Here is a 16,061-nt window from a genome sequence, read left to right as displayed (position 1 = left end):
CACACGCAGATAACACACACATGCATACTGATGCCACACACACACACTTTCACAATCATCATATGCTACTGCTAGTCTGTTCTTTATTTTACCCTTATTGTTATCTATCTTGATGCCTAGTTATTTTACCCTGCCTTTATGTACATATTTACCTCAAATACCTAGTACCCTGCACATTGATATGGTACTGGTACTCCCTGTATATAGCTTCATTCTTGTTCCTCTTGTGTTAGTTACTATTTGTAATTTTCTTATTTTATTTTCCCCCACGATGAAATCGGGGGGACTGTGGATCTGTCTCCGTCCGTTAGTACGTTCGTACATTCGTCACATGCGATATCTCAGACAGCACTGGCAAGATTTTGACGACACTTGGGTGAATGATGCGTCTTGCCATAGGGATCTGGCATTTATAAAATGACACTGGTTGGTCAGATAGTGGTGCTATGACAAGCGATTGAAAATGCTACATTTTAAATGTCACGCCCCTCACCCCGTTTGACTTTCAAGTCATGAAATTCGGTGCTGCATTTATTGTTGTTGTTTACTGTTGCCTTGCACTTTTTAACTCTGCATCATTGGGAAAGGCTCGTAAGCAAGCATTTCATGGTCAAGTCTACACACGCTGTATTTGGTGCATCTGACAAATAAAATGTGATTTTGATCAAATGTTTCTCTGTATCTCTCTTTCTTTCATAAACACATATATGATGTGTACATATGCGCACACAGGGAGAGTGAACATGCATTGGTCCAGGCAGCTCACCTAGGGCTGTTTGATTCAGGTCTGCCTTTTTAAAAACCTACCCTCGAGCTAGTAGGCGATGGCACCTGCTCAGTTCCAGGTGAATTTCAGTTATCAAAACACAGTGGAAAAGCCTGTATTCCCTACCCCACTAAATACATTGCACAACACTAATTCTATTAGTAGTAGGTACATATAGTAACAGTACATGACAGTATATAGTAACAGTACATGCTTATAATTTATGCAAAGCAAATAATTCAAGCAATAGAGGAATTATCCCTCTTAGATTCACATGGTACTAAAATAATTTTCCAAATTCTTCATTATTAATATGAGATGAAAGGTGAGTTCCTAACGAGTTCTGGAAACCAAGCTACAGCTTCATGTGATGTTCAAAGTGGTGGAGGCAGATATTTTGATCAAGAGAGACCTTTAGAAAACATGCACATTTTCTTTAACACTAAACATACAAATATGTAATTTACAGTTATAAAGAAGGTGAAATCTTATAGTTTGTAGTTTTATAATTTGATTATACTATATGTAGAAAGCATATAAATCATTTCAAGCCTTATTGTTGAATAAAAAATATGTCATATAATCTTTTCATATTTTTATCATATTTGTACTGTGTACTTGAGCTTGTGTCCTCAAAAGGGAATACCCCTCAAACTCCTTGGTTTTTGGGGTGTTCAGCCTGGGCACCGCAGGTTAGCCCGTGTGCACAGTCACAGTACTCAAGATTTCTCCGCAGTTTAGAGCGTCCTCCTCGCAGTATGCAGGCCTCTCCCTCCTTTGGGATGCGTCTTTTCCCTGTTAAATAGCGGACGCAGCACAGTCCTGCCTCATAGTCTCCAGAGCGCACGCATGTGGCCATCTCTGCCACTGAAGAGGGAACAGGACAGTTAGTACCACACTCAGATATGTAGAACTGCAAGGGTTGTAGGCAGCACACACAGTTTGGGACCAGGCTATCCTTTCCCAAGCTTTCTTACTTTTCTCTATGTTTTCGTCATCAACAGGAGCAAGTATTTCCTTATTCTGGTTCTTTTTCTGAGATCCATTGCAGGTATTTCTCTGTGTAGATATAGGAACTACATTACCACTTACACATGACAGAGCAGCATAATTAAATGATGTAATGTTAGCAGTTCTGTTTAAAAGGGCAATCTGTGATTGGTACATTTTGGACTTTTGAATTCGTGATATAACCATTTATTATTGAAAATCTAAAATAAATGCCTCCTGAGCTTAGTTCAACTGTTGTTCCCATCAGAACCCAACATGTTGGGGCTAAGCTTGTTTTACTAAATTGTTTGTAAACATTGTAATTGTAAACAAACACTGTGTAGCCTCAAAACATGGTTAAAACTATATTTTTGATCTCATGTCAGTAGTTGCATATAGCTTTGTCTATGAATTTGAGAGTGGTTACATTTCTCCCTCCCCAACCCTTTAACTGCAGATTGCCCTTTCAGTTTTTAATTATTCACATTATTATGTTCCCTCACTGTTCCACTTTGCAGGTGCATTAAAAACAACATAATTTGCAAATTTCAATCTGAAAAAATAGATACTTGAATGACCCTTGAACACTTGAATCCACACAGCTGTAACACGTAGCCTAGTCATCACTGGTCACTCCACTGCAGGTGCTCTCACTTGTTCCAACATATCCATCTTTTCTTTAGAGGATAGGATTATAGTTGAGTCGAGGCTGTGCACACAACAATGAGAACACATGAACAATAAAGCGATTGTAAGAGTCTAAATTGTTGACCAAAGAAAATTTCACATAATATCCAGGAGTTATAGGTTGCAAAACCTCTAATACAGAAGACGAACCCACTTTTCTGTGAGCAGAGCAGGTGTATCCTGGTAGTTAGGACACTACAAGTTTCAAGTTTAAATGTCACATGCACAAGTACAGTGAAATGCCTTTCTTGCTAACTCAAAACCCCAAAATGCATTAATCAACAACAACGCAATAATAGAAAATAACAAGGTAGACTCAAAACAAAAGATTATATGGCATGAAATATACATTTGCAGAAGCCTACCTTGCATTTACCCTTCAACATTTTAACCTTAAAAACCTCTTAGATGTAAAGTCCCCTGTTTAAGGGACCTGCATGGTTCTGGTACCGGTTCAGACCAACATTTTTTCTTATAAATAGATCTGGGGACAGAAATGGCTTGCATTGAGCGATAGCCCTGGTTCCCATGGACACAGAGTGCAGGTGCATCCTGGTACTTATAACCGTACAAGTTTCAAGTTTCAGGTTTACATTTTTTATGTCACATGCACAAGTACAGGGAAATGGCTTTATTGCAAACTCAAAACCCAACAATACAATAATCAAAAACAATGAAAATAACATAAGGTAGAACAAAAACACACAAGAAATAAGAAAACACCGGCCCACCCGCACAGCATAAAGCTTCTACTTCTTTCATTGCACACCAAAATCCACACAAATTCCTCCTCCCAACACACAGAAGCCCTTTGAAACATATGTTTAATGAATAAGAAATATTCTTTGAACAAAACCGCATCAATTGATGTGGATTAGAGCTACATTCTGGCCAATGGGAACATATGGTAAGCGGCTCTCTTTAGAACTAGACTAGTGTAGGCCATAGGGGGAAATGTAGTAAATGTAAGAATTGTCAACTGTTTGATGGTGAGAGATCATTATCCATCACTCCTGTAATAATAATAACTAGATCAGAGGACTGATATGAGGTTGATTCTGTCAATTTTGATATTATGAGTATACTTTTTGTGATGTTAAATGAATATATTGAATCATCTATGAACAGTCACTGTGACTGCACCCATTGGGAATCTTCTCCCCACCCAAATTGGCATATTTCAATGGCTCGAGCTGGAGGGCTGCATTGGGACCTGCAGGGCCCGACAGAAGTAATTGCGGCGCGGTCGTCATTTTTCATACTGTAGTTGGGAGTGGGCGTTCAGACAGAGAATTGAGAAATTAAAATAGTTTTGTTGTCCCGCAGAGTATTTGGAAACTGATATTTTCAGTATTAAAAGCACATATTTTTTCTGTTAAGCTTACCTCTTCTATCCTAGTTGGGCCCTGCAAGATCAAGTGCGCCTAGTACAGTGGGGCAAAAAAGTATTTAGTCAGCCACCAATTGTGCAAGTTCTCCCACTTAAAAAGATGAGAGAGGCCTGTAAAAAAAAATCCAGAAAATCACATTGTAGGATTTTTAATGAATTTATTTGCAAATTATGGTGGAAAATAAGTATTTGGTCACCTACAAACAAGCAAGATTTCTGGCTGCATCTAAGCGTTCAGCTGACTGAAAGTGTAAAAAGCTTTCGTGGATGGCCCTTGTTGTAATAGTACCTCACAACTAAAGACATTTGTTCTTTTTTCTTTAAATCTTTGGTTTCATCTGCAATTACACTAAAAACTTCAATTTCTTTTACTTTTCTTATTATTTCACTTTGTACCACCTCAGCTAAGCCCTCAAGAACTTCGTTCTGGATTTGGTGGCTTGTGTACTTAGCATTGCCACATGCATTCATCCTTTTCTCTATGAGAGGGTCATGCTTTGCTATTTCTTCTATATTGTCAAAAAATTACCCTTGTTGTGAGTGTCATCAGACTCTCAATGAACTCTCTGCACTATATTTTGAGTGGCAGTTAATAGGAGCACATCTGCAATTGTTTTAATGTAAGTAGAGTTTTCCTCCACTTTCTTTTTCTGGTTCTCATTTATGACATCTAACATTGATGAGTTGCTGTCAATAGCGCTTTTATGCTGATTCCAAGCATACATAGCATTGATATGATGCTCTGCCTTCGAATGGAGCTTAAACACAGAGTCTTTAAACAGCTCCTTTTTCCAGTTACAAAAACCTGACTGTGATGTAAAGGCAGATGCAGGTGTATTGTGTAGAGAAAAATGCCTACAGGCGAAACAATAAGTCGAATCTTGATTTACAGAATATTCAAGCTATGAATTGTCCTTATCACAGGAGCTGTTGAAAGCCCTTTTCCTAGTACCATGCTGAGTTCTGGGAAATGTTTTCAAACACGGCTGTACAGGACCCTCTTCTCTGGATCTTGAAATGTATGAAATACATGTTAAATAATGTGTCATATGTCCATGGAAATGTCTAATTAAGGGATCCACAAGATTAGATACTAACCGTTGCTAAATAAAATCTGTAATTTAGAGGGAAGGGCTCGATGACATCTCCTGGCAGCTCTGGCTCACTATCTTGCTCAGAGCCAGAGGTCTCTGTGTCATCCCTTGATATATCTATTACATTAAAATAACACAAGAACCATTAGTGTATCATCAAAATAAAAATGCCACAGCCATCAAAACAAGAGCACACATGAATCAACAACCAACATTTTAAAGTGAGGCTTAATCTGACAAAATCATCTATTACAAGCTGAAGCTAAACTTAAATTCTGAACTGGGCATGTGACTGACTACCTGGTAGATGCTCTGACCTGGTGGTGGTAGACTGGGTCCTTGTGAAGTCTGACCACATTGACTCTGACTAGCCTCAGGTAGGGAGCTGCTCTGGGGTCCGATGGTGATGCAATGGCTGGGGTCCTTTTGCACCTGATCTGCCTGTTTGTGCTTCTTTAAAAAATAGTCTATCTATCCCTTCCTTTTCAGGCTAGCCCTACTCTGCAGTAAGTAACTTAGCTAGCTATAATTTCTTACACCTTTACGATACCAAACAGGCTATCTGCAAATTGTGGTAATCTTTTGAGTAACGTTAACAGGTTGATAATAACAATTGTTCATTTTGAGTTCAAGTACGGAAATCTAACTGAGTTAATGGATTTCAAATTGCTGAATGTTAACTTGCTGAACACTGACAGCTGTAGCCTACTAGTTGCCCCACATTAGCTAAACATTCATATACTGTAACTTACTGCACTGTATATGCGTGTATTACTAGCACAGATGTAAACATAATGTTAGGCTAAATTGGGAGCCGATCTCTCTTATCAAAGGTCTAACGTTAACTTACACAACGACTCAACTTTCGTAAAAGTTGTTCAGGAAACCTAAATAAGATGCTAAACCTTAAAACTTACTTCAAATATGACGCTTTCGCCAATCGCGAAAAGAGCTTGTGTAAATATTCTATCTTCGTTTTCTGTATGTTCTTCTTATTCTTCTGTATCTCGCAAACAACGTTAATATTCTCTCTTCCTTGTCTTCGATTTGAAAACGTCAAAATAAATGCTTCTTTCAACAAGAGGTGAAACTAAATGTAAATCAGCATCAAACTGATTCCAGTAGCAAATTACATTTTGAGGTGACAGCCGGGGTGGCCAATCAGATGTCAGGGGGGTCCAGTACCACCCCGGGCACCCCTCTGGCTCCTCCCCTGATCCTATATACAAAACATAGCTCAAGAGAAAGTGCAAGTGTCCGCTCTTATCATTTATGCTGATTTATCTTCAGTAGCCATAAGTGCGAGATGAGGTGCTCATGTGGTCTCAGCTAAATAGAGTTGGCGATAACCTATGCATTGCCGGAAAATTACAGCAGTTATCGTCCCACTCCTAAACTCCTAAACGTAGCTAAAGTGCAAGTATCTCCAACTTCGTCTAGCCTATCGGCTGATATAGCCCAGGAATACCTATAGCCTAATATAATGGGCTACGGGAGCAATGTTCCCTCTAATATTTTTTGGCACTGAGAAAATTTCAGATCTGCTGAGAGCAAACTTAAACCTTGTTAAATTTCTGTGCACCTTCTAGCATGCGTTTACTGAGAACACTGAGGCTGTACCCACTTTAATTTATTGTTTTAACAGTGACCAAGTAGGCTACTGTTGCTATTTGATCATAATGTAGGCCTACCAGAGTGTTTTACAATTAAAATACTATGGAAAATATGAATCGCATAACATTTTAACATGGAAATAGTGGTTCTATCATTCAGCCTACGGTAGCAGCCAATTTAGTGTTCAATGTAAGCCTACATTCCATGAGACTTTTGAAAAAAACATGCAGGCCTTCACATTAACCTATTTATCCACTTGTCCTTCAGACAAGGAGGGGACTGAACATTTTGTTATGTTGTTTGATGCAAGAAACCACTTTACAAAATTTAATGAATTAGTATTCCCTGCTATTATTACAGAGAATCAGAGAAAGTATGCGACCGTCTGCCTATTGGTTGCTTAGCTTATTCAAGCTTGTATAAAAATACAACATTGCCCTTTTAAGACATAAAAAAAGCTCTTTACCTAACTTGCTTTTCAAAGATGGCTAGAAATGTACACTTTTGTGCTCTTGTTGGAAGCAACCACTCCCCCATTGCTGACTATAAATTAGCTACCACTGGGCTAATAACTCACTAACTAGCAAAGAATATGAACAAATGTGCACACGTGGCTACATTTATCTCTCCTTTTGATCTGAAATCAAGCACATAATAATCACAACTGCTCATGCTGTAAAACAGTCCAGTGGCACAAATCCATATATGGCAATGGCCTATTTGCATATAGGCCTACTGCAGCTCTGATTGGTTATGGCGCACAGGTCTGTGTAGAGTATGGGTATGCGCTCTGCCTACAACAAAATCTCTTGCATAGTTAGTTTTGCATACCAAGTCTTGCAAAGTTAGTTTTGTTTTGGTATGTTTCATTGAATGTGGCTAATATTGCATTGATTCGATGACAATTCCCACTGTAAAGGGAAACGTTGAGAGTGTTAGCTAATTGGGAAAACTTTAGAAAGTTAAGTTCAAGTTCTTGTGCTTCTCTGCAAGGGTTGATTTTTCTTCTGTGCTGCAGTCCCTGAGAAGCTGTGCGCATGTGCATTCGCATAGCTTAGAGGGGAATTGCAAATGAGAATCTCTGGCAATTTAACATATTTCTTAGGTTATTTTTGGCATTTTCATATTGCCTATAGGGCACAAAATTGCTGGGACCATGGCTTGGAAGTGTGCTGCATCACATATGCCTAAAATTACATTGTGGGACTGCGGTTGGGTTCGGGACCAGTACTTGAGGTAGCTGGTGGAAGTTGGACAGAAAGCGGGTGCGGTATGAAACGCTTCGGGTCCTGTGCAGACCTGAGCTGGAGCCCCTGCATTCTATATGACAGAGCTGGCTTTCCATATCATAAGATAAGAATGCCCACCATTACCCTGATTCTACCATTCCAAACATGCTCTCTCTCAATATAGAAGGAAGGTGGAATACAATTACGCAGGCTTCGATGCTAGTCGGATGTGGCAGGTGTTGCAGTCAATAACTGACTACAAAGTGAAACCCAGCTGTGAGATGCCCAGTGATGCAGAACTCACAAACAAGCTAAATGCCTTTCATTCTCGCTTTGAGGAAAAACAACACTGAGTCTTGCTTGAAAGCCTCTTTTGTTCCGGATGACTGTATGATTTCGCTCTCTGTGGCTGATGTGAGTAAAATTTTACAATAGTTTAACACTTGCAAGGCTGCAGATGGAATACCAGGGCCCGTTCTCAGAGCATGCGCAGACCAGCTGGCAAGCGACTTCATGGACATTTTCAATCTCTCCCAGTCTATAATCCCAACATGTTTCATGCTGACCACCATTGTCCCTGTTCACAGGTAACCTGCCTAAATGACTATCGTCCCATAGCAATCACATCTGTAATTATGAAGTGCTTTGAAAGGCTGGTCATAAAACACATCAACACCATCATCCCAGACCCCCTGTACCCACTCCAATTCGCATACCGCACCAACAGATCCACAGATGATACAATCTCAATTGCACTTCACCCTGCTTTCTCCCACCTGGAAAAGAGGGGATATAACTGTTTAAGAATGATGTTCGTAGACTACTGCTCTGCGTTCAACCACATAGTCCCATTCAAGTTCATTACCAAGGTCGGGACCCTGTGACTGAACACCTCCCTCTGCAACTGGATTTGGACTTCCTGATGGGCTGGCCCCGGGTGGTGAGGGTAGGCAACAACACCTCCACCACGCTGTCTCTTAACGCGGATGCTCCTCAGGGGTCGGTGCTTAGTCCCCCACCCACGACTCCAACACTATCATCAACTTTTCTGATGACTCGATTCAACTTGTCAGTGTGGTGCCAGGACAACAGCCTCTCCCTCAATACCAGTAAGACCAAAGAGCTAATTTTGAACTGCAGGAAAAAGAAAGAAGAGCACGCCCCCTTCCACATCAACAGAGCTGTAGTGGAGTGGGTCGAGAGATTGAAGTTCCTTGGTGTCCACATCACTAAGGACTTAACATGGTCCACACATACCCGCACAGTTGTGAAGAGGACACGATAGCGCCTCTTCCAACTCAGGAGTCTGAAAAGATTTGGTATGGGCCCTTGGATCCTCAAAAAGTTATACAGCTGCACCATCAAGAGCATCTTGACTGGCTGCATCACCGCTTGGTAAGGCAAATGCACCGTCCTTCACCTCAAAGCACTACAGATGGTGATGCAGACAGCCCAGTACATCACTTGGGCCGAGTTCCATGCCATCATGGACCTCTATGTCAGGCCATATCGGAGGAAGGCCTGAAAAATGATCGACAACTTCAGCCACCCAAGACATAGACTGTTCACTCTGCTACTGTCCGGCAAGCAGTACTGGAGCATCAGCTCTAGACAGCTTCTACCTCCAAGCCATAAGACTGCTAAATAGTTAATTCAAATGGTTACCTGGACTATCTGCATTGACCCTATTTTGCACTGACTTTATGCACACTCACAAGACTATATATACAGTGGGGAGAACAAGTATTTGATACACTGACAATTTTGCAGGTTTTCCTACTTACAAAGCATGTAGAGGTCTGTAATTTTTATCATAGGTACACTTCAACTGTGAGAGAAGGAATCTAAAACAAAAATCCAGAAAATCACATTGTATGATTTTTAAGTAATTAATTTGCATTTTATTGCATGACATAAGTATTTGATACATCAGAAAAGCAGAACTGAATATTTGGTACAGAAACCTTAGTTTGCAATTACAGAGATCATACGTTTCCTGTAGTTCTTGACCAGGTTTGCACACACTGCAGCAGGGATTTTGGCCCACTCCTCCATACAGACCTTCTCCAGATCCTTCAGGTTTCGGGGCTGTCGCTGGGCAATACGGACTTTCGGCTCCCTCCAAAGATTTTCTATTGGGTTCAGGTCTGGAGACTGGCTAGGCCACTCCAGGACCTTGAGATGCTTCTTACGGAGCCACTCCTTAGTTGCCCTGGCTGTGTGTTTCGGGTCGTTGTCATGCTGGAAGACCCAGCCACGACCCATATTCAATGCTCTTACTGAGGGAAGGAGGTTGTTGGTCAAGATCTCGCGATACATGGCCCCATCCATCCTCCCCTCAATACGGTGCAGTCGTCCTGTCCCCTTTGCAGAAAAGCATCCCCAAAGAATGATGTTTCCACCTCCATGCTTCACGGTTGGGATGGTGTTCTTGGGGTTGTACTCATCCTTCTATTCCTCCAAACACGGCGAGTGGAGTTTAGAGCAAAAAGCTCTATTTTTGTCTCATCAGACCACATGACCTTCTCCCATTCCTCCTCTGGATCATCCAGATGGTCATTGGCAAACTTCAGACGGGCCTGGACATGCGCTGGCTTGAGCAGGGGGACCTTGCGTGCGCTGCAGGATTTTAATCCATGACGGCGTAGTGTGTTACTAATGGTTTTCTTTGAGACTGTGGTCCCAGCTCTCTTCAGGTCATTGACCAGGTCCTGCCGTGTAGTTCTGGGCTGATCCCTCACATTCCTCATGATCATTGATGCCCCACGAGGTGAGATCTTGCATGGAGCCCCAGACCGAGGGTGATTGACCGTCATCTTGAACTTCTTCCATTTTCTAATAATTGTGCCAACAGTTGTTGCCTTCTCACCAAGCTGCTTGGCTATTGTCCTGTAGCCCATCCCAGCCTTGTACAGGTCTACAATTTATCCCTGATGTCCTTACACAGCTCTCTGGTCTTGGCCATTGTGGAGAGGTTGGAGTCTGTTTGATTGAGTGTGTGGACAGGTGTCTTTTATACAGGTAACGAGTTCAAACAGGTGCAGTTAATACAGGTAATGAGTGGAGAACAGGAGGGCTTCTTAAAGAAAAACTAACAGGTCTGTGAGAGCCGGAATTCTTACTGGTTGGTAGGTGATCAAATACTTATGTCATGCAATAAAATGCAAATTAATTACTTAAAAATCATACAATGTGATTTTCTGGATTTTTGTTTTAGATTCCGTCTCTCACAGTTGAAGTGTACCTATGATAAAAATGACAGACCTCTACATGCTTTGTAAGTAGGAAAACCTGCAAAATCGGCAGTGTATCAAATACTTGTTCTCCCCACTGTACACTATACAGTGCATTCGGAAGTGTTCAGACCCCTTGACCTTTTCCACATTTCGTGACGTTACAACCTTATTCTAAAATTATTTTTACTTCTTCATCAATCTAGACACAATAACCCATAATGACAAAGCGAAAACAGGTTGTTAGAATTTTTGCAGATGTATTTAAAAAAACAAATACCTTATTTACATAAGTATTCAGACCCTTTGCTATGAGATTCAAAATTGAGCTCAAGTGCATCCTGTTTCCATTGATCATCCTTGAGATGTTTCTACAACTGGATTGGAGTCCACCTTTGGGACATTCAATTGATTGGACATAATTTAGAAAGGCCCACACCCGTCTATATAAGGTCCCACAGTTGACAGTGTATGTCAGAGCAAAAACCAAGCTATGAGGTTGAAGGAATTTTCCATAGAGCTCCGAGAAAGGATTGCGTCGAGGCAATGACCTGGGGAAGGGTACTAAAAAATGTTTGCAGCATTGAAGGTCCCCAAGGACACAGTGACCTCCATCATTCTTAATTGGATGAAGTTTGGAACCACCAAGAGCTGCCTGCCCGGCCAAAGTGAGCAATCGGGGGAGAAGGGCCTTGATCAGGGAGGCTACCAAGAACCCTATGGTCACTCTGACAAAGCTCAATAGTTTCTCTGTAGAGATGGGATAACCTTCCAGAACGACAATTATCTCTGCAACACACCACCAATCAGGCCTTTATGGTAGAGTGGCCGGAAGGATGCCATTCCTCAGTAAAAGCTACATGACAGCCCGCTTGGAGTTTGCCAAAAGGGACCCAAAGACTCTCAGACCATGAGAAACGAGATTCTCTGGTCTGATGAAACCAAGATTGAACTATTTGGCCTGAATGCCAAATGTCACGTCTGGAGGAAACCTGGCACCATCCCTACAGTGAAGTATGGTGGTGGCAGCATGCTGTGGGGATGTTTTTCAGGGGCTTGGACTGGGAGACTAGTCAGGATCAAGGGAAAGATAAACGGAGCAAAGTACAGAGAGGTCCTTGATGAAAACCTGCTCCAGAGCGCTCAGGACCTCAGACACCATAGGGCAAAGGTTCATCTTCCAACAGGACAATGACCGTAGGCACACAGCCAAGACAATGCAGGAGTGGCTTCGGGACAAGTCTCTGAATGTCCTTGAGTGGCCCTGCCAGAGCCTGGACTTGAACCTTATAGAAACAGCTCTGAAGAAACATGAAAATAGCTGTGAAGCGACACTCCCTATTCAACTTGACAGAGCTTGATTGGATCTGCAGAGAAGAATGGGAGAAACTCCCCAAATACAGGTGTGCCATGCTTGTACCCAATAAGACTCTAGGCTGTAATCGCTGCCAAAGGTGTGCTGTGGAAATTCTACACAGTAGATAATTGAAGTCAATCTTAAATGAATCATTCTATATTAACAGCGAGCTGGACAGGTCACAATCAAACTTAGATGCATATAGCATCGGTCTGAAGTGAGCTCCGCCGGGGCAGTTCCTTTTAGTTCTCTTATATACTGCTTACAAAGACAAGTTATATTTGCATGATTTAGCTTATTCATTATTCATCATTAATTCATCATTAACGTTTGGTTCATGCATGTGACCGACCAATATCTCACGAGGCTTCTTCTCTCCAAGCTGTTGACCTTGAAACTGAGATATCCGTTTCGTTTTTAAAAGAAGGTTCTGGGCGTACTGCCAAAATTGCAGATACTGATCGTGAGGATTCCTCCCAGGCACGTTCAATCAGTCACTTGCATGAACACAGAAATTGTTTTTTAGAAAAGCACTCCCAACACTTTTTCCATCACAGGTGCTTCAACAAAGTACTGAGTAAAGGGTCTGAATAGTTATACAAATGTTATATATCTGTTTTATATTTTTTTATAAATTAGATACAATTTCTAAAAACCTGTTTTTGCTTTGTCATTATGGGATATTGTGTGTAGATTGATGAGGGAAAAAAACGATTTTATCAATTTTAGAATAAGGCTGTAACGTAACAAAATGTGGAAGAAGTCAAGGAGTCTGAATACTTTCCTACATAAGGGACCAGTATAACCCCCTACCCTCCAGGTACAGATTAGTATAGTGCCCTACCCTCCAGGTATAGCCCCCTACCCTCCAGGTATAGACCAGTATAGCCCCCTACCCTCCAGGTATAGCCCCCTACCCTCCAGATATAGACCAGTATAGCCCCCTACCCTCCAGGTACAGACCAGTATAGCCCCCTACCCTCCAGGTATAGACCAGTATAGCCACCTACCCTCAAGCAATACTTATATATGCCATTTGGACATTTCTTATGCCATTTGAACATGGTTAACTGACTTTTGTGTTCGGAAGCCAACTTCCTGTGATCATATATGGCAAATGGACAAAACATAGGCCTTATGGACAAACTCACATAAAATAAGACAAATCTATATACATACGCTTCCTACATATGTACAGTGGGGAGAACAAGTATTTGATACACTGCCGATTTTGCCGATTTTCCTACTTACAAAGCAAAAATACAAAAATCCAGAAAATCACATTGTATGATTTTTAAGTAATTAATTTGCATTTTATTGCATGACATAAGTATTTGATCACCTACCAACCAGTAAGAATTCCGGCTCTCACAGACCTGTTAGTTTTTCTTTAAGAAGCATTGATGCCCCATCGCACCTCGTGGGGCATCAATGATCATGAGGAAGGTGAGGGATCAGCCCAGAACTACACGGCAGGACCTGGTCAATGACCTGAAGAGAGCTGGGACCACAGTCTCAAAGAAAACCATTGTTAACACACTATGCCGTCATGGATTAAAATCCTGCAGCGCACGCAAGGTCCCCCTGCTCAAGCCAGCGCATGTCCAGGCCCGTCTGAAGTTTGCCAATGACCATCTGGATGATCCAAAGGTCATGTGGTCTGATGAGACAAAAATAGAGCTTTTTGGTCTAAACTCCACTCGCCGTGTTTGGAGGAAGAAGAAGGATGAGTACAACCCCAAGAACCCTATCCCAACCGTGAAGCATGGAGGTGGAAACATCATTCTTTGGGCATGCTTTTCTGCAAAGGGGACAGGACGACTGCGCCGAATTGAGGGGAGGATGGATGGGGCCATGTATCGCGAGATCTTAGCCAACAACCTCCTTCCCTCAGTAAGAGCATTGAAGATGGGTCGTGGCTGGGTCTTCCAGCATGACAACGACCCGAAATACACAGCCAGGGCAACGAAGGAGTGGCTCCGTAAGAAGCATCTCAAGGTCCTGGAGTGGCCTAGCCAGTCTCCAGACCTAAACCCAATAGAAAATCTTTGGAGGGAGCTGAAAGTCCGTATTGCCCAGCGACAGCCCAGAAACCTGAAGGATCTGGAGAAGGTCTGTATGGAGGAGTGGGCCAAAATCCCTGCTGCAGTGTGTGCAAACCTGGTCAAGAACTACAGGAAACATATGATCTCTGTAATTGCAAACAAAGGTTTCTGTACCAAATATTAAGTTCTGCTTTTCTGATGTATCAAATACTTATGTCATGCAATAAAATGAAAATGAATTACTTAAAAATTATACAATGTGATTTTCTGGATTTTTGTTTTAGATTCTGTCTCTCACAGTTGAAGTGTACCTATGATAAAAATTACAGACTTCTACATGCTTTGTAAGTAGGAAAACCTGCAAAATTGGCAGTGTATCAAATACTTGTTCTCCCCACTGTATAATTGACCAAAAATTGGATTTTTGAAGATTTCACCCTTGAGCCCTGACTTTCTGATCATTTCCCATATAGAATCTTACGGTGGAGCGCACTCGACCCCTTTGGGATTTTTGGTTTATTACACCCGGCATTTGACATATTCCACTTGCAATATGTTTTTGACCAATTGCCGCCCAATTGAGTGGTATTTGCGATTGTGTATATGGATCGTCCAATGCCAATAAGTAGCCATTCATTTTTGTCCATTTCATGGGGGTCTTCCCTTTCCGAATACACTGTATATACACTCACTCACACACATTACACTGACACTGACACTCTCACACAAACCCACACACATTCACATACACTACATACGCACACACATAACACACATGCATACCCATGCCATACACACGCATGCACGCACGCACGCACGCACACACGCGCACACACACACACACACACACACTTTCACAATCATATGCTGCTTTTACTCTGTTCTTTATTTTACTCGTATTATTATCTATCCTGATGCCTAGTCACTTTACCCTACCTTTATGTACATATTTACCTCAAATACCTAGTAGCCTGCACAGTGATATGGTACTGGTACTCCCTGTATACGGCTTCATTTTTGTTCCTCTTGTGTTAGTTACTATTTGCATTTTTCTTATCTTATTTTCCCTCACAATGAAATTGGGGAGGGTACTGTTTATCTGTCTCTGTCCATTAGCATGTTTGTTTGTTTGTACATGCATCACATGTGATATCTCAGTTAGCACTGGCCCGATTATGATTAAACTAGGGTGAATGATGCATTTTGCCATAGAAATAGGCATTTACAAAATTACACTGATTGGCCAGATGGAGGCGCTATAACGAGGCGCTATAACGAGTGATTGAAAATGCAAACTTTTAAATGTCATGCCCCTCACCCCGCTTGGCCTAAAGTCATGAAATTCAGTACATCAGTCTCTATTCTCATGCGTTTACTGTTGTTGTTTACTGTTGCCTTGCATTTCCCGGTAAAGTCTACACATGCTGTATTCTGAATAATACAATTCGATTTTTCTTTGTCTCTTTCTCTCTCTTTACATGATGTGTACACATGTGCACACAGGGAGAGTGAACTTGCATTGGTCCAGGCTGTTTGATTCAGGTCTGCCTTTTTAAAAACCTACCCTCAAGCTAGTAGGCGATGGCACCTGCTCAGTTCCAGGTGAATTTCAGCTATCAAAACATAAGGGGAAAAGATAGGGAGGGGCCTGTACTC

General features: G+C 41.6%; 1 protein-coding gene across 7 annotated transcripts; it reads right to left on the bottom strand.

Moving 5' to 3' along the window:
* Positions 1-571: 571 nt before the first annotated feature.
* Positions 572-6,016, bottom strand: LOC139576316 (dickkopf-related protein 4-like). 7 transcript variants are annotated; one of them, XR_011675084.1, is made up of 5 exons: positions 5,845-6,016; positions 4,932-5,044; positions 2,326-2,465; positions 1,744-1,825; positions 572-1,633 (listed from the first exon to the last, which is right to left on the bottom strand). XR_011675084.1 is itself a non-coding variant. In XM_071402265.1 (5 exons), exons 3-5 carry the CDS (start codon positions 2,426-2,428, stop codon positions 1,416-1,418), a joined length of 318 nt encoding a protein of 105 aa, XP_071258366.1. In that variant the 5' UTR covers positions 2,429-2,465; positions 4,932-5,044; positions 5,845-6,016; the 3' UTR covers positions 572-1,415. The 7 variants fall into 7 exon arrangements, 1 of the variants encoding a protein (XP_071258366.1); XR_011675083.1 differs by having other exon boundaries at positions 2,335-2,465; XM_071402265.1 differs by having other exon boundaries at positions 2,411-2,465.
* Between the last annotated feature and the right edge of the window lie 10,045 nt (positions 6,017-16,061).

The sequence above is a fragment of the Salvelinus alpinus genome, chromosome 5 (assembly GCF_045679555.1).
Source record: "Salvelinus alpinus chromosome 5, SLU_Salpinus.1, whole genome shotgun sequence".
NCBI classification, from domain to species: Eukaryota; Metazoa; Chordata; class Actinopteri; order Salmoniformes; family Salmonidae; genus Salvelinus; species Salvelinus alpinus.
The sequence above is the reverse complement of the archived record's forward strand: the minus strand, read 5'-3'. Positions and strand labels throughout refer to the sequence as shown.